Raw genomic sequence first — 24,283 nt, forward strand, 5'->3', positions numbered from 1 at the left:
AAGCTGGGGAGCTTCTGTATGATGAAGCAGAACTGGTGGGTAACTTTTCCAGTTTACATATGAGCTAAACACAAGAGATTCTGCAAATGCTGGAAATTCTGAGTAACACACATCAGAATCAGGTTTATTATCACCGGCATGTGTCATGAAATCTGTTAACTTATCAGCAGCAGTTCAATGTAATACATAATCTAGAAGAAAAAAAATAATGAATAAACAAGTAAATCGGCAGCTCAGTCTAGCCAGAATTGCTCAAATGTAACACACAGAAAATGTGAGAGGAACTCAGCAGTCAGGCAGCATCAATGGAGAGGAATAAGCAGCCGACTTTCTGGTCTGAGACACTTCACCAGGACTGGAAAGGAAGGGGAAGAAGCCAGGATAAGAGGTTAGGGTGGGGGGGAAGGGGAAAGGGGAAAGGGGAAGGATTACAAGCTAGAAGGTGATTGGTGAGGTCAGGTGATGTTCATATGACACGAACATCAATTTCTCTAACTTCCTTCCCTTCTCTCGTTTCCATTCCCCATTCAGGCTCCCCTCTTACTCCTTCTCTTTTCACCTGCCTATCACCTCCCTCTGGTGCCCTTCACCCTTTCCTTTCCTTCATAGTCCACTCTCTTCTCTCGATTCCTCTTTCTTTTTCAGTGCTTTAACTTTTCCACCTATCACCTTCCAGCTTCTCACCCCCCCCACCCACATGAATTTACCAATCTAAATCCTTCTGTGGCCTCTCTACTTCCTCAAAGTTACCTGCCCCTCTACATATCTTTGTATTGTCTGCAAACCTTGCAACAAAGCCATCAATTCCATCATCCAAATCATTGACATATAATGTAAAAAGAATCGGTCCCTGTGGAACACCATTAGTCACTTATAGCCAACCAGAAAAGGCTCCCTTTATTCCGATTCTGCTCCCCGCCAATCACCCACTGCTTTATCCATGCTCATGCCCACTGCATGGGCTCATAGCTTGTTAAGCAACCTCATATGTGGCACCTTGTCAAAAGCCTTCTGAAAATCCAAGTACGCAACATCAATCAATTCTCCTTTGTCTATCCTGCTTGTTATTTCTTCAAAGAATTCCAACAGATTTCAATGCTGACTACAAGTGCTCTGAGATCTCATCCTTAAAAAGTGACTCCAACATCTTCCCAACCACTGAAGTCAGACTAACTGGCCTATAGTTTCCTTTCTCTGCTTCTCCCCCTTCTTGAGAAGTGGTGTGACATTTGCAATTTTCCAGTCTTCCGGAAGCATTTCAGATTTCTCGTGATTTTTGAAAGAATGCCTCCACAATCTCTTCAGCCATCACATTCAGAATCCTGGGATGTACACCATCTGGTCCAGGTGAGTAAATTATCTTCAGGCCTTTCGGTTTTCCAAGATCATTCTCTCTAGTAATGGTAACTTCACGCACTTCATGACCCCTGGCACCTGGAGCTTCCACCAAAATGTGAGTGTCTTCCACAGTGAAGACTGATGCAAAATACTTATTCAGTTCCTACGCCATTTCCTCGTCCCTCATTACTAACTCTTCAGCATTGTTTTCCAGCAATCCAATATCCTTTTCAATTTTGTCCGCCTTTTAAGTTGCAACTCTCTTATTGACTGCAATTTTGCCCGATCATCAGCCTCTCCTTGCTAGGAGCCTCACTACACAATGCCTCTGTTTGTAAACTACCTCATCCTCAGCACTGTCACTCTGGTTCCCATCCCCTGCCAAATTAGTTTAAACCCTCCCAAACAGCTCTAGCAAACCTGCCCACAGGGATATTTGAATCATTAAGACACCTTATCCAGGAGGAAGGGCGTTTGACCACATTTGACCTCACTGGATGGCTTGCAACATAGGACCATGTCTTCAGGTTGGCTTCACTCACTGACACCTCACTTTTGCCCTTGGTATCATGCTGGATTCCGTAGAGCAGACATTGTTCCTCCCAGTGTCTGCTTCTTCCACTAAAGCCGACAACGCTGCCTCTGTGAAGTGGGGTGTGCCAGCCTGAGTATTTCCTGCTTGAGATTGCTCCCCAGGCTGTGCAGTGACTACCAACAGTGGTTGGATTCAGAAGTCACCACCATCTTAAGAGGCCCAGAAATGACTACAGTTAGTACTATTCCCAGGGTGCACAGGACTTTTCAAAGGACTCGCTGTTGGCAATCCTTCTAGGCACTTTCATTAAAAACTCCACTAAAGAAGTACTTGGGCTCCTGCTTTTAGAGAGGCAAATCGTGAGAGGTTGGCAGATTCATGCTCTGCATTTCTCCCATTGCACACAAATGGGATTAATTTAGTTAGATACAATCGGCAACTTGGGCTTGGTGGACAGAATGGCCTGCTTCTGAGCTCTATGACTTGTGTATACAAAAATCATGTAGAAAATACTAAAAGGACAAGCTTGTATAGATTTATTATTGTCACGAGTATCGAGATACAGAGAAAAGCTTGTCTTGAAACATGACAAAGCATTACACACTGATCTGAGGTGGAACAGGGGTAAAACAATAACAATGCAGAATAGAGAGTAAAGACTACAGAGAAAGTGCAGGTAAATAATAAATTGCAAGATCATAAGATAGCTTGTGAGGTGAAGGATCCATCATATCGTACGAGAGGTGCATTCAAATGTCTGACAGCGGGATAGAAGCTGTCCTTCAGCCTGGTGGTATGTGCTTTCAGGCTTATTTATCTTCTGCCGAATGGGAGAGGGGTGGGTGGGGTCTTTGACTATGCCAACTGCTTTACCGATGCAGTGAGAAATCTAGAGAGAGTCCATAGAGGGGAAGCTTGTTTCCATGATGTGCTGAGCAGTGTCCACAACTCCCTGCAGTTTCTTGTCACATGCAGCGCACTTGCCATGCTATGATATTATGCATCCAAATAGAATGCATTCTACGATGCATTATTAAAAATTGGGAAGGGTTGACAGGAACATGTCAAATTTCATTAGCCTCCTGACAAAGCGGAGACATCAAGCTTTTGGCTGTGACATCAATGTGGCTGACCAGCACAGGCTACAGGTGATATTCACCCCTAGGAAATTTGAAACTCTCAACCTCTACATCGTTGATGTAGATAGGAGCATATGCACTGCCCCCTTTCCTGAAGTCAATGACCAAACTTACGCTGATCCTAAGGAAAACTAAACCATGTTTCCCACTTGGCACCATGTTCTTAAGGCGGTTGTATTCTTGGCTGGCTGTGTGGAACAAAATTAAATACATCTTCTCGATATACAAAGTAACAGAAGTAAAAAGCATTTGCCTTCGTTTTATATTCCAGCTGCTTCCACAGTGACAGGCTAGTTAATACAAACTATGCAGGATTATTGAACTCACCATGTAACAGTATGACTATATAGTGATAATGCTCATTTATGTGAATAGCTGCCAAATAGACAGATGGAGGGGAATTAAGTAGAAGTATTACTATTTGAGTTTAAGATGCCAACATTGGCTAAGAGATGGTGCCCTGTCTCAGTCCCAGTACGGTCTGATCCTGCAGTGTGCAAATGTTGTGGAGTCCTTTGTTGATCATAAAACAGTAAATTATAATTATTTTCAGATTTGTCATAATTTGTATTACAGCAATACAACTAAATTTGTCAATTATTAGGCCTTCTTAACACTTTTATAAGAGTACTTTCCCTGTTTATTATGGCGTGAGCTTAATTTTAAGTGTTAAATTTTAAGGAGCAAGAGTGAGAATCTCAACAAATCATTGGGTAATATATTTTTAATTCATCATATTTGCAGTAAAAGGTTTATTTTCAGAATTATAAATGGCTGAAAGTTTTGGGACAGAATTAAGTCATTAAAGGAATTGAAAAGAATTTAAAATGAGCAGTTTTTATCTAATGATGAAGCCTGCCTTAACCAGTATGAAAATCTTTTACTGTTGAAACAGTAAGAAGATATTTTTACTGATTCATTTTGGTTCCAGCTGTTCTGGGAACCCTGGGATGAAGTAATTGTCTGGATATTAAGTTTTCTTCCTTTTGAACTCAGTTAACCTTCATAGTAACGCTCGTAGTGGTTTATAAAGCAGAGACAAATGCACTCTAATCCTGGCAAGGGCTCCAGCAATTCAGTCCAAAAACAAGAATGCTGCTCTGAAGAATACTTAAGACACCCAATGTAAGAGAAGAATATTGTGTGATTACAGTCAAACCTACTGGACAGAGACCAAACTCAGATAACAGTTGAGCATGGATGAAACTGGCTACAAATTTGGACACTTGTGAATATTGTTCTGTTGTTTTGGTGATGTTCGACATTACAACTTTAAACCATGCTTTCCTCCTCTCCACCCAGCTTGTAATTTTCCAACTAGACCGCTAATTGAACTGTTGGCAGGCACCCAGTGTTCACGGAGATTAACAGAGGCACTGGTGCAGTTCAAATTAAACAGCTAGTTCACTGGGCAGAGTGCAGACATACACTGCATTTCACCAGTGCTTTAAGCTGCACTCATAGAACAACAAAGTGCAGAAACTGACCTTCGGCCCATCTAGTCTGCCTAGTCCCATCAACCTGTAATTGAGCTCTCATGTTAGCAACACCATTTCATTTTGAATTTTATGCAGTGATGGTAATGGGAAAATCACATAAGCTGGTGAAAATTGTTGCACTTTAAAAATGGCCCTGGCTAAAAGTCTTGGACACAAGAATCTGCAGAAGCTAGAATTGGGAACAGCAAACTATCTGCTGGAGGTACTCAGCAGGTTGAGCAGCATCTTTGGAAGGAATGGAGGGATAAAAGACTGAAGTTGCTGGAATCTGGATCAACAACCAATCTACCGGAGAGTCCTGATGCAGAGTTTCGACATGAAATGTTGATATTTCTGTCTCCCCACCACAGAGATGCTGCTTCAGCAGATTGTTGGCTGATGGGCCAAAAGTTTGTAGCACAGTGGTAAAATAGTACAGCATGATGCAGTGGAAACATCACATTAATGCAAGGTGATTCAGACTTGCCAGCATTTCAGACTGTCATAGTGCCAGTTACTGATGCCTTCGTTCCATCCTTCATTCACACCAGTCTGATAAATGACAGATGCAGCTCACTCATGGAAGAGACAGCTCCGAGGAGGCAGGAGCAGCGTTATTTAAAGGGACAGTCCCTGTCAACCCGTTTGCTATACTGTATCCTCCATACAGGCTGACAGCTTACCGAAACTGCTGTGCTGTGGACAGGACTATGAATGATATGGACTGGAAAACATGTCTACAAAGCACACAGTGAAGAGGACATTGGAAGCCCATCAATTAGATGAAGTAGAGACATGATCAAATTCAGGCCTTGAGTTGGAAACATACAAGGTCAGTTGTACAGAAAGGACATCTACATCGACAATGAGCACCCAATGCAATGGAAACCCAGAGTAGCAGGCAACTCCAAGGTGCGTTCTCGTGACTGCTATGGAGACACTTAAAGCCATATTGGGCAAAGTAACTGAGCTGAGGATAATGGCCTCTAGCACCTGAGTGTTCAGTTTGGTGCATGCTGAGAAATCAAGTGGCAGGCTGAGATTGTGAAGATGATTGACTACATTGAAGATATTTCGGAAAAGCAATAACTAAAATTGCTGGAAATACTCCACAGGTCAGTAGCATCAAGGGAAAGAGAAAACATTAAAGTCTTAGATAAAGGATTATTGACCTGTTTCTTTCCCCGTAATGTTATCTAACTTACTGATTTAATTCCAACATCTTTTATTTAGAAACATCGAAACATAGAATACCTACAGCACAATACAGGCCCTTCGGCCCACAATGCTGTGCCGGACATGTACTTTAGAAATTGAGTGTCCTATGGACTCGGACCCCAAGATTCCTCTGATCCTCCACACTGCCAAGAACTCCATCTGCTACTTCTCAGCCTAATTTTGCATCCTATCGATGTCCCGCTGTAACCTCTGACAGCCCTCCACACTATCCACAACACCACAAACCTTTGTGTTATCAGCAAATTTACTAACCCATCCCTCCACTTCTTCATACAGGTCATTTACAAACATCACAAAGAGTAGGGGTCCCAGCACAGATTCCTGAGGCACACCACTGGTCACCGGCCTCCATGCAGAATATAACCATCTACAACCATTCTTTGCCTTCTGTGGGCAAGCCAGTTCTGGATCCACAAAGCAAGGTCCCCTTGGATCCCATGCCTCCTTACTTTCTCAATAAACCTTGCATGGGGAATCTTATCAAATGCCTTGCTGAAATCCATATACACTACATCTACTGCTCCTCCTTCATCAATGTGTTTAGTCACATCCTCAAAAAATTCAATCAGGCTCATAAGGCATGATCTCCCTTTGACAAAGCCATACTGACTATTCCTAATCATATTATACCTCTCCAAATGTTCATAAATCATGCCTCTCAGGATCTTCTCCATCAACTTACCAACCACTGAAATAAGACTCACTGGTCTATAATTTCTTGGGCTATCCCTACTCCCTTTCTTTAATGAGGGAACAACATCTGTAACTCTCCAATCCACCGGAACCTCTCCTGTCCCCATTGATGATGCAAAGATCATTGCCAGAGGCTCAGCAATCTCCTCCCTCGCCTCCCACAGTAGCCTGGGGTACATTCCGTCCAGTCCCAGTGACTTCTCCAACTTGATGCTTTCCAAAAGTTCCAGCACATCCTTAATGTCTGTATGCTCAAGCTTTTCAGTCCGCTGTAAGTCGCCAAGATCCTTTTCCGTAGTGAATACTGAAGCAGAGTACTCATTAAGTACCTCCTCTACCTCCTCTGGTTCCATACACACTTTTCCACTGTCACACTTGATTAGTCCTATTCTCTCACGCCTTATCTTCTTGCTCGTCACATACTTGTAGAATGCCTTGGTGTTTTCCTTAATCCTGTTCACCAAGGCTTTCTCATGGCCCCTTCTGCCTCTCTTAACTTCATTCTTAAGGTCCTTCCTGCTAGCCTTATAATTTTCTAGATCTCTATCATTACCTAATTTTTTGAACTTTCCGTAAGCTCTTCTTCTTGACTAGATTTTCAGCAGTCTTTGTACAGCATGGTTCCTGTACCCTACCATCCTTTCCTTGTCTCACTGGAACGTATCTATGCAAAACTCCACACAAATATCCCCTGAACATTTGCGTCATTTCTTCTGTACATTTCCCTGAGTACATCCAAGTTTATGCTTCCAAGTTCCTGCCTGATAGCCTCATATTTCCCCTTACTCCAATGAAATGTTTCCCTAACTTGTCTGTTCCTATCCCTCTCCAATGCTATGGTAAAGGAGATAGAATTGTGATCACTATCTCCAAAATGCTCTCCCACTGATAGACCTGTCACCTGACCAGGTTCATTTCCCAATATCAGATCAAGTACAGCTTCTTCTCATGTAGGCTTATCTACATATTGTGTCAAGAAACCTTCCTGAATACACCTAACAAACTCCACCTCGTCTAAACCCCTCATTCTAGGGAGATGCCAATCAATATTTGGGAAATTAAAATCTCCCATCACAACAGCCCTGTTACTATTACAGCTTTGCAGAATCTGCAACTACTGATCCATGCTCTAAGCTCATCTGCTTTGTTCATGATGTTTCTTGCATTGAAATAGACACATCTCAAACCATTGGTCTGAGCGTATCCCTTCTCTTTTACCTGCCTATCCTCTCTCTCATGCTGACTACAAGCTTTCTCTGTTTGTGAGCCAACTGCCCCTTTCTCCATCTCATCATTTCCATTCCCACCCACCTCCCAAGCAATTCTAGTTTAAATTCTCCCCAATATCCTTAGCAAACCTCCCTGCCAGGATATTGGTCCCCCTCAGATTCAAGTGCAACCCATCCTTATTGTCCAGGTCACGCCTGCCCCAGAAGAGGTCCCAATGATCCAGAAATCTGAATCCCTGCCCCCTGCTCCAATCCCTCAGCCAAGACATTTATCCTCCGTCTCACTCTATTCCTATACTCACTGTCGCATGGCACAGGCAGTAATCCTGAGATTACTACCCTTGTGGTCCTGCTTCTCAGCTTCTTTCCTAACTCCCTGTAGTCTGTTTTCAGGACCTCCACCTGAATTTATTTTTGAGTCACAGAACAATTCCAGGCTATCCTTGCCAAACACCTTAGAGGATGCTTTTGTAAATTTATTTAGGTTTGCAGCTTGATAACAGGCTCTCCTGGCCCAATGAGTCTGCGCCACCCAGTTAAACACATGTAACCAATTAACCTACTAAATCGTACATATTTCAAATGTGGGTGGAAACCCATGCAGTCACAGGGAGAACATTCAAGTTCCTTACGGTGGCGGAATTGAACCTGGGTCACTGACACTGCAGTAGCATTGTGTTAGTCTCTACACTACAGTTTTGTTAGATTGGGACATCAAAAGCTTTCATTAAGCTGGATGCAAAGAATGGTTTCTGGCCCATAGAACATGAGGAGAACTTATTTCACAGGTTTCAATGCATCATTTGAGGAATGCTGTTGGGTAACAATGCCACTCACAACCATCACAGCACCAGAGGAACTGGCTGTACATTTGAAGGTCAGTATGGGGTATTGTGGACAGCAGGCGAATATTAGTTTTTGGTGAAGGAGAAACAATGGGAGAAGTAATCTTAAACCATGGTTGGAAGTTGAGAGTCCTGTTAAGAAGATGAGGAAACTCAAAATTGGTTCAGCAAAAATTTGGAGTTTGAAATAAAGAAGCCGCTTGCTTGGGTCACATTCGCCAGAGGTGCCTGAAACCAGATACAACCAAAGGTGAGGCAGTAAAGGAGATCCAAGTCCATCTGATGTTGATAAAGTCCAAGGTCATCTGGAGTTTGTCAACTACCCGAGAAAGTTCCTGTCCCATGTAAATGAGATGTATAAGTCACTCCATGTCCTTATCAACAAGCTGGTGGGACGATGTTGGTTCAACCATTGAGTAGCCAGACAAACGAATGACTTAGGAAGTCAAGTATCTAAAAGAAGATTTCCAGAGAGAACAAATCAAAGTGTCATGGCTGCTCAACACGTTCAGAGGACAGTAGTAATCTCCTCAAAATCCAGTACAATACTGCAAGTGCTCATCAGTTCACTTGATCAGAATGTAAGCTCAGTTGCTTCATAGTTTCATTTGAAATTGGAGTAAATTTGAAATAGTGCAGTCCATTTGGTGTATCAGTCTCTTCAACTATAGATCTCCCTTCACCATCTGAGAGCCACCTACAGACTTGCATCTCCCTCAAGGCATCTGTAAAGCAAACACAGCACTGCAGTTGTGCAGCACATCTACCCATCTGTCATTCATCAGTTTTTCCATAATGATGATCATTACTGAAATGGACAGGTACCACTTGCAGGGAGGTGCAAGAGGAGAGCCCTTCTCATCCTTTCTGTAATCCACTGACCTACACTGTTAAAGGTTCTAATCCTGAACAGCAGCTCTCAGCAGTTTCATAGTAAGTTACTCTCCTGATTCACAAGTACTCTAGTTAAGTAGGGATTATCCCTTTTCCCGCTGATCAACCGACAGCCCTTCAGTCTGCACAATATGCAACTCTTACCCTGCTGAACAAGCAGAACTTCTCTGTGTGCAGAGAATACCTACCGACCCATTGAATCAACCTCATCAAATCATTCTTTCTCACTCTCTAGCGTCCTTCACACCTCCTTACCTCACTTCATGTGTACTGCTTTTCTCAAGTTGACAGCTTTGGGTTTATTCCCTAGAACTTCCTGTCTGAACTTTCCCAGCTTTAAAAACCTATCTCCAGCCACCTTTCACCCATGTCCCCTAATCTCGCTCTTCCTTTTTTTGCATCTGTTTCCTTTCGCCTCTTTGGAAAGCACCTTCAGATAGCTCTCTCCACCTACGTCCTACGTTAATAAATGTGTTCTTGAGATTTGCGTACCGCACTTTTCTCTTTCAATAGTTGTTCCAAATAAATTCATAGTCGGCCACGAAATATGAGTTGAGTCAAACGTAGCCGAGAGCAGGAAACTGTTGGCAGGTTTCCTTCCTAGCTGGGCATCCATGAACCACTTATTTTTACAGGCAACTCAGTAAGCGTTCCTTGTGCCAGCCCGTAAATCACCAATCTTGTTGAATTAGAAATGGAGAAAGAATCATACTCAATGGAGGTGCCTATTGGGAAAGGCTGCTTTTTAATTTGGACAACACACACAAAAAGTGCTGGTGGAACACAGCAGGCCAGGCAGCATCTCTAGGAAGAGGTACAGTCGACGTTTCAGGCCGAGACCCTTCGTCAGGACTAACTGAAAGAAGAGATAGTAAGAGATTTGAAAGTAGGAGGGGGAGGGGGAGATCCGAAATGATAGGAGAAGACAGGAGGGGGAGGGATGGATCTAAGAACTGGAAAGTTGATTAGCGAAAGGGATACTAGACTGGAGAAGGGAGAGGATCATGGGACGGGAAGCCTGGGGAGAGAGAGAAGGGGGGAGGGTAGCCTGGAGGGTGGAGAGCAGGCAAGGAGTTATAGTGAGAGGGACAAAAAAGAGAGAGGGGGAAAAAAGGGGAAATATATATATATATTAAATAAATAAGGGATGGGATGTGAAGGGGAGGAGGGGCATTAACGGAAGTTAGAGAAGTCAATGTTCATGCCATCAGGTTGGAGGCTACCCAGACGGAATATAAGGTGTTGTTCCTCCAACCTGAGTGTGGCTTCATCTTGACAGTAGAGGACTCCCTTCTCCAGTCTGGTATCCCTTTTGCTAATCAACTTTCCAGCTCTTAGACCCATCCCTCCCCTCCTGTCTTCTATCATTTTGGATCTCCCCCTCCCCCTCCCACTTTCAAATCTCTTACTATCTCTTCCTTCAGTTAGTCCTGATGAAGGGTCCCAGCCCAAAATGTCGACTGTACCTCTTCCTAGAGATGCTGCTTGGCCTGCTGCATTCCACCAGCGTTTTTTGTGTGTGTTGCTTGAATTTCCAGCATCTGCAGATTTCCTTGTGTCTACGTTTTTAATCTGGATATTATTTACACGTTATTTCTTTTATGTAATATGTTCTATTTACTGACATTGTGATTTGGCAATACTGAAAATATACTTACAAAGGCATCAACAAGGACACAAGTATTATGGAGTGGAACCTTGGAAGGATTCTTCTGCTCAAGTGGAATGCATGGGAAATGGACCGTGTCCCATTAGATCACAAGGTCTATTTGCCATAAATACCAATCCTGAGGTTTTGTATTACGACTGACCTCTGCTCGGTCAAAGCTGGAGGTGCTTGACAATTCAGTCAGTAAAAGGAAGTATCCTTTTGAATTACTCTTCATACTTCACCTTTCCACAAGTGTCGGGATGTTCTGGTAGGGTTTTACTAAGTACTCTTAAGTGTTTTAATGATACATGGGCAATAACATCACCCTGCACTGTAAATAGACTCTCTTCCGAAAAAGCAGGGCAGGTTGGGCACGTGCTGATAGATTGTTAGAAAACGGAGCAGGGAGCATGTTAAATTTCTAATGATCATCCTGAATGCTTGACTCCTCAACTCCCTGCCATAGTGGAGCATTAAAATGTGCCTGTAAATTAGTTACAGAGGCTGGTTAATTATCATGCATCATTTGTGAGGGTACCAGTGATAGTTTAGATTTTTACTTAGCTTTGTTTATCATTTCTCTTGACCCTGTAATTTAGACTTTCGGTTAAGTGACAAGTGTGTTTTCTCTTTTTAAATTTTATTTCTAGAATGGGACGAGTTTCCATGTCTTTGATCAGGGCAGGTTTGCTAAGGAAGTGCTGCCTAAATACTTCAAACACAACAACATGGCCAGCTTCGTGAGGCAGCTAAACATGTGTAAGTGATACCACCAGTTGTCGTAGATGGTTGTTCTGGACAGGCCGAGGTGCACTGTGTGGAACATAACACTCCAAATACTGTGTATCTGAGTCTAATGTCATGACGCTCTACCACTTGCCGCCTTGTATTCCAGCTCTCTTGAAATAAAGGTTAATGTTCCTTTCAATTTTTCTAATTAATTAACCTTTTAATTGTTAACTTAATTAGCCTTTTCATGTTTTTTTAAATTGATGCTAGTTTGCTGTTCTAAAATCTCTTTACTAACAGAGTCCCAATATCTTGCAATTTAGCAAGCAATCACATGAGTAATTCTTTCACCCAAAGTGGATGACTTTTTACACCCTAGCATTCAATTCCATGTTCCATTTTTCCCCACTCATTAAATGCATCATTATCCCTTTGCAATTCCAACTTAATGACCCTTCTAAATTAATGATTGCACTGTTGTAGAGCAAAGGAATGCCAGATAATGTAGAACATCAACTTTTCACTATCCTCAACATTGCCAATTAATAGCGTAGTGGTTTAGTTCCTGGAATAGCGGCCTATGTTCTGGACCACTGGCCCAGAGACATGAGTTTAAGTCCCACCATAGCAGCCGGGGAATGTACATTAATCTTATTAAATAAATCTGGAATTAATTAAAAAAACTGAAACAATTGATCCATCATTAAAAAGTCAACTGGTTCATTAATGTCCTTCAGGAAAGAAAACCTTTTGGCCTGGCCTACCAATGAGGTTCTTAATTACCTCCTCACTTCAGGAGAAATTAGAGGTTTAGCAGTACATATTGACATAGTGAGTGAGCCACATTTTGTGAATGAATAAACAAAAATGAGAAATGGAAGCTCTGTGTGTATCTCTGTCAGAGAACATAGAAAAAGGTCCTTTAGCCAATCATCATGGACACTAAACCCAATAAACAGAACATGCTTTAGCCATTTGATGTTTGTGCTCATTGAGATATTTGTTTTAAATTGTCTGAATCTCTGCCTCTTTCAAGGATTGTTTATAAATGGTTGGCCTAGAAAAATGAATGTTGAAACTAAAACCTGATTTAGGTCCCAGAGGAACTGCTGCTAACATGTTGGGAATTGCTAACACACAGACCTGTTCAATTGTAGCTATCCCAAAATGGAGTAGGAGGGGTGAGAATCAGAACTAGGGTGAGCTAGCGGAATCTGAAGTGGGAATGGTGAAATGCAATCTTCTGTTTAGGCTTTTGTGGTAAGTTTGTAGTAACTTTGCAAAAGAAGGGGCAAACAATGTAGCAAAAAATAGTGGGCTTTTAAAAGCCAACAGAAGGCAAGTTAAAAAAAAGGATGAAAAAAATGAAATATGAAGGTAAACTAGCAAATAATATAAAAGAGAATACCAGAAATTTTCTTTCAGATATTGTTTATGAAGTGTAAAAGAGAGGCAAGAATAGATATTGGACCACTGGAAAATGACACTGGAGAGGCAGTAATGTAGTTTAATAAGTATTTGTGTCCGTCTTCACTATGGAAGACAACAGCAGCATGCTAGAAACTTGAGAGTGTCGGGACAGAAGTGAGTATGGTTGCTATTGCTAAGGAGAAGGTATTTGGGAAACTGAAAGGTCTGAAGGTAGATAAGTCACCTGGACCAGATGGACAACACCCAGGGTTCTGAAAGAGGTGGCCAAAGAGATTATTGAGGCATTAGCAGTGATCTTTCAAAAATCACTGCATTCTGGAATTGTTCCAGAAGATTGGAAAATTGTGAATTTCACTTCACTCTTTATGGAGGGAGGGAGGCAGAAGAAAGGAAATTACAGGCCTGACTTCAGTGGTTGATAGTATGTTAGAGTCCATTATTAAGGATGAGGTTTTGGGATACTTGAAGGCACATGATAAAATAGGCTGATGTCAGTGTAGTTTCCCTGAACGGGAAACCTTTCCTGCCAACTCTGTTGGAATTCTTTGAGGAAATGACAAGCAGGATAGACAAAGGAGAGTCAGTGGATGTTGTTTACTTGGATTTTCAGAAGGCCTTTGACAAGGTGACACACACGAGGTTGCTAAACAGGATAAGAGCCCATGGTATTACAGGTATGATACTGTATGGACAGAAGATTGGCTGACTGGCGTAAGGCAAAGAGTGGGAATAAAGGGAGCCTTTACCATTTGGCTGCTGGGGGCTAGTGGTATTCCACAGACGTTGGTCTGTGGTCTGTTACTTTTCACATTATATTTTAATGATTTAGATGATGAAACAGTGTAGGGAAGTGTGTGGTCATGCACTTTGGTTGAAGTTATAAAGGTTTCCTAAATGAGGAGCAAATTCAGGCCTTATTTGGAGTGTTGTGAGCAGTTTTGGGCCCCATATGTAAGAAAAGATGTGCTGGTATTGGAGAGGGTTCAGAGGTTTATCAGAATGATCCCAGGAATGAAAGGGTTAATTATTGAGGAGCACTTGATGCCTCTGGGATTGTACTCTCTGGAGTTTAGAAGAATGAGGGGGATCTCATTAAAATCTACTGAATATTGAAAAGCATTAATAGAATGGATGTGGAGAGGATATTTCCAATAGTGAGAGAGTCTAGAACTAGAGGGGACAGTCTCAAAAAAGAAAAATATTCCTTTCGAATAGGGATGAGAAGGAATTTCTTTAGCCAGAGGGTGGTGATCTGTGGAATTCATCTGTGGAGGCAAAGTCATTGGGTATATTTCGGTGGTTGATAGGTTCTTGATTAGTCAGGGTTTTGGGGGCTGTGGGGAAAAAGCAAAAAATAAGCTTGTGAGGGAAAATAAATCAGCCATGATGGAATGGCGGAGCAGACTCAATGAGCTGTATAGCCTAATTCTGATCCTATGTCTTAACTTATGGTCTAAGTTTATGAAGTAATGTCTTTGAGAGAAACAAAAGCAAATGAACTCATTGAGTTAGAAGGGGATTGATGAGTAGAGAACGGAAAATGGTATAGTATTATCATGGAATAGTTGACTATTTGCCTTGACCTCACTCACCTTCCTATATTTTCAGTTTCCTAATCTTTGTATTTCAAGTTACTGGTCATTGATTATCATCGAGATTAATGTTCTAAACTCACGTGTGTGGGATGGGATCCTTGCTATAGGTCTGTTCAGAAACTGGAAGACATTACAATGAATCCTTCACCTACTTCTAGCCAATCCCTAACTTATACTGAAACATCTTGCAGGAACTGAAGCGGCTTCATAGTAAATTAATTTTGCTTTCCAAAAGATAACTTCTGAATTGCATTACGGACATAAATTATGTTTAGGGAAATTTCAAAATGTTCATGTCCTGTCAAGTCAATTAACAGTTGGGTTAGAGAGAGGAGAAAGTTTGCACCCCATACAGGAATTGAGCTGTTTTTTGGACATTTGAGTAAATAACTGAGATCTGTTTCGCCTACTCAATCAGCCCTACCATCACTATAAGCCAAAAGTTTGGAGGGACCCATTCTTCCAATTGAAGAATTTTGGTGGCTAAATCTAAGACCATTTCTATGTATGAGTTGGAAACATAAGTTCTGTGATACGGGATTCTGAATGGAAAAATGTACAAAAGGGGATTGGATATAGCATCACAAATATATTCCCTGATTTGGATTCGCTGTAAACATAAACAATTGGGATACCATCTCACTTACTGATCACACCTTCTCATTTCCTGTCTTTCCATTCTTCTATTTCTCGAGGTGTACGGGGAATGGTTTGTTGTTAATAACATACAGATAATTCAGTGTATCCTATTTGGTGTTTGCGTTACCTCCCAGTGGATGTTGGCAGAAATCATCAAGCACCATGCAAGTTTTATTCCCAATCTGCTTTAGAGATCTGCCTCAGTCACTTTACGGCAAAGCTGTTAGAATCAGTTATCCTGTTGTTTTGAAATCCCAGTGGATTGGCATCTGTATCATGAGAGCCGATTCCAACCGAACCATGGTTCCCATGTTCCTTTTGATGCACTAAGGCTCTTGTTTCTGCACTCACTTGAAATCCACTGGGTTCAGTTTCCCTTTAAGCTCACCTGCGTCCTCTTCCCCACACTTCCTTTAAACTTTCATAATATCCGATGGTCTGGAAAATCTGTCAGACCAGCATCACCAAATTCCCCAGGGCCCTGGTTAAAGGGAGTTTTCTGCCATTGTTAAAACTGTGAGATCATAAGATGGCCATTGAGCCCATCGAGTCAGTTTTGCTATTCGGTTATGGCTGCCCGATGACTCTTAACCCCATTCTTTTGCCTTCTCCCCATAACAGTTGGAAGTCCTAACCAATCTAGAACTTATCTACCTCTGCTTTAAATACACTCAGTGACTTGGTCCCTACAGCTATCTGTGGCAATCAGTTTCACAGATTCACTACCTTCTGGCTAATAAAATTCCTCATCATCTATTTTCTAAATGGACATCTTTCTTTTCTGAAGTTGTGTCCTCTGGTCCTAAACTCATCTGCAACAGGAAACATCTACTCCACGTCCATTCTATCTAGACCATTCAATGTTCAAAAGTTTCGATGATATCCCCCCCTCATTCTTCCTAACTCCAGTGAGTACATCAGAGCCATCTAGTGTTCTGCATTCATTAACCCTTTCATTCCTGGAATCCTTCTCATGAACTTCCATGGGTCCCTCTCCAATGCCAGGACATCTTTTCTCAAATAAGGGGCCCAAAACTGCTCACAGTACTCCAAGTGCAGTCTGATCAATGCCTTACAAAGCCTCAACATTATATCCATGCTCTTATATTCTAGTCCTCTCGAAATGAATACTAACATTGCATTTACCTTCCTTACCACCGACTCAACCTGCAAAGTAACCTTTAGGGAATCCTGCATAAGAACTCCAAAGTCCCTTTTGCACCTCTGATTTTTTTTTTAATTTCTCCCCGTTTAGAAAATAGTCTACACTTTTATTTCTTCTACCAAAGTGCATGACTATGCACTTCCCTACATGGTATTCCATCTGCCACTTCTTTGCCCATTCTCCCAATCTATTTCAGTCCTTCTTCAAACTTCCTGCTTTCTCATCACTACTTGCCCTCCACCAGTCTTCATATCATCCGTAACTTGGCCACAAAGCCATCAATTCAGTCCTCCAAATCATTGACATATGACATGAAAGGAAGCGGTTCCAACACCAACTCCTGCAGAATCAGTAGTGGGACGAGTGAGCATTTCAAGTTCCTTGTGGTTAGCATTTCTGAGGATCTATCCTGGGTCCAACGTAACAAAAAAAAGTCACAACAGTGGCTATATTTCAACGGGAGTCTAAGATCAGGTATGTCACTTGCATATTTATACAGATTTACCATGGAGAGCATTCTAACTGGCTGCATCACCATCTGGGATGTGCGGTGGGGGCACTGTTCAGGATTGAAATAGCCAGCAGAAAGTTGTGAACGTAGTAAACTCCATCATGGGCACAGCCTACTCAGCATCTAGGGCACCTTCAAGGAGAAATGCTTCAAAAAGGTGGTGTCCATCGTTAAAGGCCCCCATCACCCTGGACATGTCCTTATCCAGGTGATCTTTCATGTCGACAGAATCTCCTGTCTGCTCCGCTTATCATTACGCACTTTTCTTCTTTCCACTTCCCTTCTGAGCCACAGCGCCAGAACCTGGTCACTGTGGCAGCTCCCTGGCAGGTCAACCCCCCAACAGTATCTAAAGCAGTATACTTATCATATTATTATTGAATGTACTTATTATGTTCTTCTCTGTAGGTACTGAACTTTAGAATTCCCTCACTAAATTTCTCCACCTCCCTAAGCCACTACCTAAAACCTACCTCTTTGATTATGATTTTGGTGATTTGTCCCAATATGTCTCATATGGTTTGTTAAATTTTGTTTGATGTGTGAAATGGCTGGAGAAGGTTTACTAAACTGCCAGGGTTGTGAGTGCATACATTATGGATGGAGCACTGAAACCCCTGTTGAGGTGGCTCTGAAATATTAGCATGAGCTGGGAATTCTGTCGCAGTAACTTTGCTGGCTGTGAAACATAAACTAAAAATAAACTTTCTGCCATATACCCCAGAGTTACAGAAGTAGATGTGGTGCTGTCGGGGATTATTCCATCTATGGTCTGTGGAGGCAAGCTACATTTTGGTATTCTATTTAAATTGCCAAAGATCTGTGATGTGCTGTATTTTAAAAATAATTATTTGATTTAAGATGTGTTGTTTAACACACGTATGCAAGTCTTGGAGATGCCTAAAACGGTGTTGATTACGTTGAAGCTGCTTCTCAAGGCTTGAGTAAGTGACCCACTTTTTACATCTTCATCAACTCTACTTTCAAATACAACCTGGTACTGCATTTGGTAACAGTACAGGCTTTCCACTGTGTGAGTGACCCACTTTTCACATCTTCATCAACTGTATTTTAAACAGTCTGATACTGCAGAGGTTTTCCATGTGCTCTGAAATGACGAAAAGTAAGTGAAGCTCAAAGATAACATCATTACCATGTTTGGCTGTTTATTTCAGATTGTCCCTGCTGGGGTAATACACTGTTTCAATATGCTGGCCCCGATGTCACATGGGGTTGGTGTGGACTCACTGAGCCGACTTGTCCTTGTGACTGTATAACTCTAACTGATCTCCATGCAAGAGAACCTTACAATAAATCAAAACAGAAAATGCTAGCGATGGTCAATAGATCATACGGCATCTGTGAGTGGGAATCTAAGGTAACTTGTCAAGTTAGTTCCCCTTCTATAGAAATGATGGATAGTAGAAAATCTTCAGAATTATGAAAATAAGTGATTCCTAGCTGCTAATATATTAATTTCTCCAGAATAGCTCATCAGTATTGCTTGCTCCCAAATGCTTTGTTATTTACTCTAATTGGGTAATCTAGTAACTGCTTTATTGGACCAATAACCCATTAAGTTAGTACAGTGCAGTAAGTTGAAAATCTTTTTCAATATTGCCATCAAGCAATCAGGAACCAGTAGTGTCTATTCCAGAGACTGTGGTTTCAGCATCATGCGATGTGGCTGGGTCGTAATTGTGGAATAATATTATGTGCTTGATGATGTCTGCTCATTACCTACCTGGAGACCGGGCCAAGAGGATCCGATAAGCGCTCAGGTATACTGTGCTGGCTCAATCATTCACTGAACTTGTCCTTGGCATGTTTGCCATGGTAAATGCATACTACACAGACAGTTATCGTCATGAAAGCAATGTTGCACCTGAGAAAGAGTTTAAGCCTGAAGCTTTTATTCCTTTGTTTTCAAAAGTAGTAAAATAAATAAGAAATGTATTCAAAATTATATTTTACTAGAATAAGTAACTTGTGGGAGTAATAATGTTGGGTCAAAAAGTAACAGCATTATAATTGTCACATGTCCATATTTCATTCATCTATATTCTGATACCGTCTATGCACAAGTTAATTTGTGTACGCTTATATCATTTGTTGCAGTTATATATCGACCACAATTGCACCATTCTGCTGCAGAGTTTTGCTCTGCATGCATGGTTACATTTCATACCAAATGCGTGTCTCAACTTGAGCTTGAAGCAGAGGCTGCAAAGCAGGAGAAGGCAGCTCAATTCACTGCTCTTCCGCCCAACTGCCTGTTCACTGGCTCTGCCTCCGTAACCCTGTGTTTTGTTTTTCTCTCACTCAGTACTTGCCCATTTCTCTTTTGAAAGTTACCACTTGCACTGCTCTTTCTGATCACAACTTGCTGTGTAATCTGAAAATCAAAGAACTGCAGAAGCTGAAAATCCAAAATAAATGCATAAAATGCTGGGAACACTCAGCAAGTCAGGCTACGTCTGTGGAAAGAGAATTAAGTTAACGCTTCAAGTTGATGTTCTAACAAAGAGTCGCAGTAGCAGGCAAAATAAGCTTGCTAAACTGCAGGGAGGGTAGGGAAGGGGAGGATGTGTCTCCAATAGGGTAAAATTGGGATGACCATGGGGGCAAGCTGTAAGCAAGGTTTTCTGGTCAATGAGCGAATGGAAACAGATACAGAGCAAGGAAATGGAACATAAACAAAACAATGTTGGTTTCTGGTTTAAGATGGCGCTGGTGAATCTCGGTGACACTAGTGGCTAATAAAACAAAGAAAACAACTAAATACTTTATTCGTCACACCTTTTCTGGTAAATGATCACTGCAAACAACAGCCTGTAACTTCCCTGTCAGAGTTGAGCTTTTAAATCGCCTGTACAGCCTTCCACTTCTGCGGTGTGAACTGAAATCTCTAAGGCAGCAGGGAATGAGCCAATGTTTGCCCATTGCTGGAGCGAACTTGGAGGCCTTTCGATGCAGCAGAACTGCAGCGAGGCAAGTGGCGCGCACGTGCGCACACACAGACACGCACACACACACACACACACACACACAGACACACACACACACACAGACACACACACACAGACACGCACACACACACACACACACACACAGACACACACACACACACAGACACACACACACAGACACAGACACACACACACACAGCACACACACACACACACAGACACAGACACACACAGAGACACAGACACACACACACACAGCACACACACACACACACACACACACAGACACAGACACACACACACACACACACACAGATACACACACACACAGACACACACACACACACACACACACACACACACAGACACAGACACACACACACACACACACACACACACAGACACACACACACACACACACAGCACATGAAGACCACTCCACTCCCTTTGCAATATTTGCTCATTTCTTTCTCAATTCCTGCTAAAACATTGTTTACATTTACTTCATTTATTATATTGTAATTTGTCCTTTACTGTGCCTGTTGTCTTGTTTATCAATTACTGTACTGTCTTGCACTGTTTTGTGCACTTTAGTCCGGTGTAAGTCTGAAGTCTAATGTATTTTTGTGTTGTCTCACTTAGTTTAGTGTAGTTTTGTGTTGTTTCATGTAGCACCATGGTCCTGGAGGAATATTGTTTGTTTTTACTGTGTACTGTACCAGCAGTTATGGCTGAAATGACAATAAAAGCGACTTGACTTGGAGGTGAGGCACAGTCAAGGCGGAGCCTGGGCCTGAGAGTGAGGAAAGACCTGAGGTTTGAATGATTTAAGCGCTGAGCCGAATTGGAAAGGCTGGGTACAGGCCAAGTACAGGCCAAATGGAGGTGGTGGGGATCGAGCCCAAGACCATATCGAAGACACAGGGCCTAGGTCCTGGTCTAAGAGTGAGAAAAGAACCAACAAGAAAAAATCTGCAGATGCTGGAAAGACCTGAAGCTTGGACGATTTAAGCGCTGGGCCAAATTGAAAAGGTTAGGGTGTCAGGGCTGGAGGTGAGGGATGGGCCAGTTCAGCTCGCTGCACTGTGAGGTTTACCCATCTCTACACTGAACTGAGGCTATGGCCTGTAACTATCGGGCTTCTGAATCTGCTGCTGTGATTTCTGACTCACCTTCCTGAATGTTATTTGCTTACTTTTATTTTTGCATGATTTGTATTTTTTTCTCTGCACATAGGATATTCGATGTCTTGTGTTTTTATGGGTGCTGTTGAGCTTCTTTCTTTTGTGGCTGCCTACAAAGAGACGAATCTCGAGGTTGTATAAAGTACACATACTTTGATACTAAATGTACTTTGAACTTTGGAATACAAAATATATTCAGGAAGATGTGCCCAGGTCTGAGCAAATAACCCTGCATACAGCTTATCCCCATCTACCAAGCTCCACTTTTCAGCTGCTGTCATCTTAGGCAATTTTCCCACTATCCACAACATCACCAATTTCTGTGTCATCTACAAACTTGCTGATCATTCTTCCTAAATTCACATTCAATTCATTAATATGTATCACAAACAGCAAAGTTCCTAGCAATGATTCCTTTGGTACACCATCAGTCACAAATGTCTAATTAGAGAAAAATCCTTCCACCAATACCCACTGTCTCTTATCACCAAGCCAGTTTTTGGATCCAAATAGGTTTCATGTGCTATTTCCTGTCAGATACTCCTGCACCTAGCACCACTCAACGTACATACAATCAGTCTTTGTATATAAGCTAATCTATATAGCATGTGTGTACAGCCACACTTACAGTTACTTGTATAGGATCAATTTTATAGTTAATGTGTCTTTTTTTATCCTGCATTGGATTTAGGGGGGAATGTCAACTCAGACCATGAGAGGCCTGCATTGGGCATTTTCATGCCTTACAAGACGCAGAATGGAAGTCTGTGTGGGGCGCCACTCCTCGCACAGAGTCTAGAGCAATGTGTGGTTTAGTGCCTTGCTCAAGGACACAAACACACTGCTGCAGCTGAGGCTCGAACTAGCGACCTTCAGATCACTAGACGAATGCCTTAACCACTTGGCCACATGCCCAACACAAATTGGATTTAGAATAACAATCATTTATTTCTCCTTTGCACTTATATGTACTGAAGCATTATGAACAATCATGAATCTGGAATTCTAGTTCAGCACACAACATGGGGTCTTATCACATACCTTACCAAAGTCCATGTAAACAACATCGACTTCCCTGTCTTTATATAGTCTCTTTGGCTACCTCCTCAAAAAACTCAAATTACTGAAACAAGAAATCCAGATTGATCCTCTCTGAGCAACCCATGTCTTTCCGAATTAACATAAATCCTGTACTGAATTTTCACCAGTATTTCCTTTACCACTGCTGTAAGGCTCTCTGGCCTGTAATTACTTGGCTCATCTGCTGCCTGTCTGAAATATGTAAAAAAAATTATTCATAAACATTATTCTTCAAGTTCAAGCTAATGTTCATTAATTGAACCCATTTTTTCTGAATGCCAATCAGTTTTGCCAAGATTGTTACCTCCAGAAGTTTCCCAATCTCTGACCTTGGATTGGCTTGTCTGTGATTGAGAGATTAATTTCTTGTCCCAATTTACTGTATATTGTTTTCAATCCTTTAGTAGTGCTCTCTTATCTGAGGAGAGCTGTTAGACTGCAGCTACAGTCTCTGCAATATTCATCCTTCTCTTTGGCAAAAGATTTATCTCATCCAGTTGGTGACCTTTCTATGAGGGTGCCACTCCTAACACATTTTCTCATCAACCTTGAGATCTCTCTGCTTACAGGCAGCCACAAAGCAAGAAACCCGAAAGAACCCAATTTAAAAAAAGACCAGCATTCGACGCACAGAGAAAGAGGGGAAAAAATTCGAATCTTGCAAACAATCAACCGACAGCATTCCAAACCAGATTGAGTCCATCGACCCGGAGCCCAGAGCAGCCAGCTTCTCCACATCGCCTGCTCTGCGATTCACTTGTCTCCGTGTCCTGTCCAATACTAACAGTCTCCTTCTGTAGCGTGATATTGGTAGCACCCTGTCCCTGGGTATCAATCAGTATCATCTTCTCATTTGGAACTTCTGTCCCTTCTTCTCTACAAAACCATACATTTTTTGATTTCTAATCAGCCCTACTCTACCTCTGACATAAACAGGAATGAAATGTTGGTTATGGCAGTATCACTCTGAAATCTTGATTACACCTTGTCATGGTTTCTGTTTAATGTTGAATGTGTAAAAATGGTGAGATTCATGTATTTTCAGTCATTTTGTACACATGCTAGTTACATTAAAATATCAGTATTTCTGAGAATCAGTGGAACACACACAAATATTAGATTAGATGATTAGATTATGAGATTATGAGGACACTCAGTCCTTGTTTATTGTCATTTAGAAATGCATGCATTAAGAAATGATACAACATTCCTCCAGTGTGATATCACAGAAACACAGGACAAACCAAGACTAAAACTGACAAAACCACACAATTATAACACATAGTTACAACAGTGCAAAACAATACTGTAATTTGATAAGAGCAGACCATGGTCACGGTAAAAAAAAGTCTCAAAGTCCTGATGGCCCATCATCTCACATAGACGGTAGAAGGGAGAAACTCTCCCTGCCATAAGCTTCCAGCGCCGTAAACTTGCCGATGCAGCATCCTGGAAGCACCCGACCACAGCCGACTCTGAGTCCGTCCAAAAACTTCAAGCCTCCGACCAGCCCTCCGACGCTGAGCACCGAGCACCATCTCTGCCGAGCACTTCGACCCCGCCCCAGCCATCAAGCAATAGGCAAAGCCGAGGATTCGGAGCCTTCCCCTCCGGAGATTTTGGATCACACAGTAGCAGCGGCAGCGAGGCAGGCATTTCAGAAGTTTCACCAGATGTTCCTCTGTGCTCTCACGTCTGTCTCCATCCTACGGCACCCTACTTGACAGACTACAGATATTCATCGCCAGAGAGGCCGCGCGTGCTGCGTCGCCCCGCCATCTTCTCCTCCTCCCAATATAGATTTTAAGTTAGTTCTTCTTGTCAGGTTTCACTTCCATAGTATTACCAGGCTCCAGTATTCTCTCAGTCTCATCACTGTCATCTGTGGTGTTGATGAGTCCAAAGTGCTGATGGCTGGTGTCCCACGTTCCATACCCTG

The 24,283-nt window shown here is 42.1% G+C and overlaps 1 protein-coding gene across 1 annotated transcript in view; it reads left to right on the top strand.

The window, feature by feature from the left end:
* The first annotated feature begins 1,284 nt into the window (after positions 1–1,284).
* hsf4 (heat shock transcription factor 4) overlaps positions 1,285–24,283 on the top strand; it is a 79,151-nt gene continuing 56,152 nt past the window's right edge. Inside the window, exons 1-2 of the mRNA XM_072279363.1 lie at positions 1,285–1,347; positions 11,692–11,800. Coding sequence (XP_072135464.1) covers positions 1,285–1,347; positions 11,692–11,800 — 172 coding nt within the window. The remainder of the gene's footprint in view (positions 1,348–11,691; positions 11,801–24,283) is intronic.

The sequence above is a fragment of the Mobula birostris genome, chromosome 15 (genome assembly GCF_030028105.1).
Source record: "Mobula birostris isolate sMobBir1 chromosome 15, sMobBir1.hap1, whole genome shotgun sequence".
NCBI lineage: Eukaryota > Metazoa > Chordata > Chondrichthyes > Myliobatiformes > Myliobatidae > Mobula > Mobula birostris.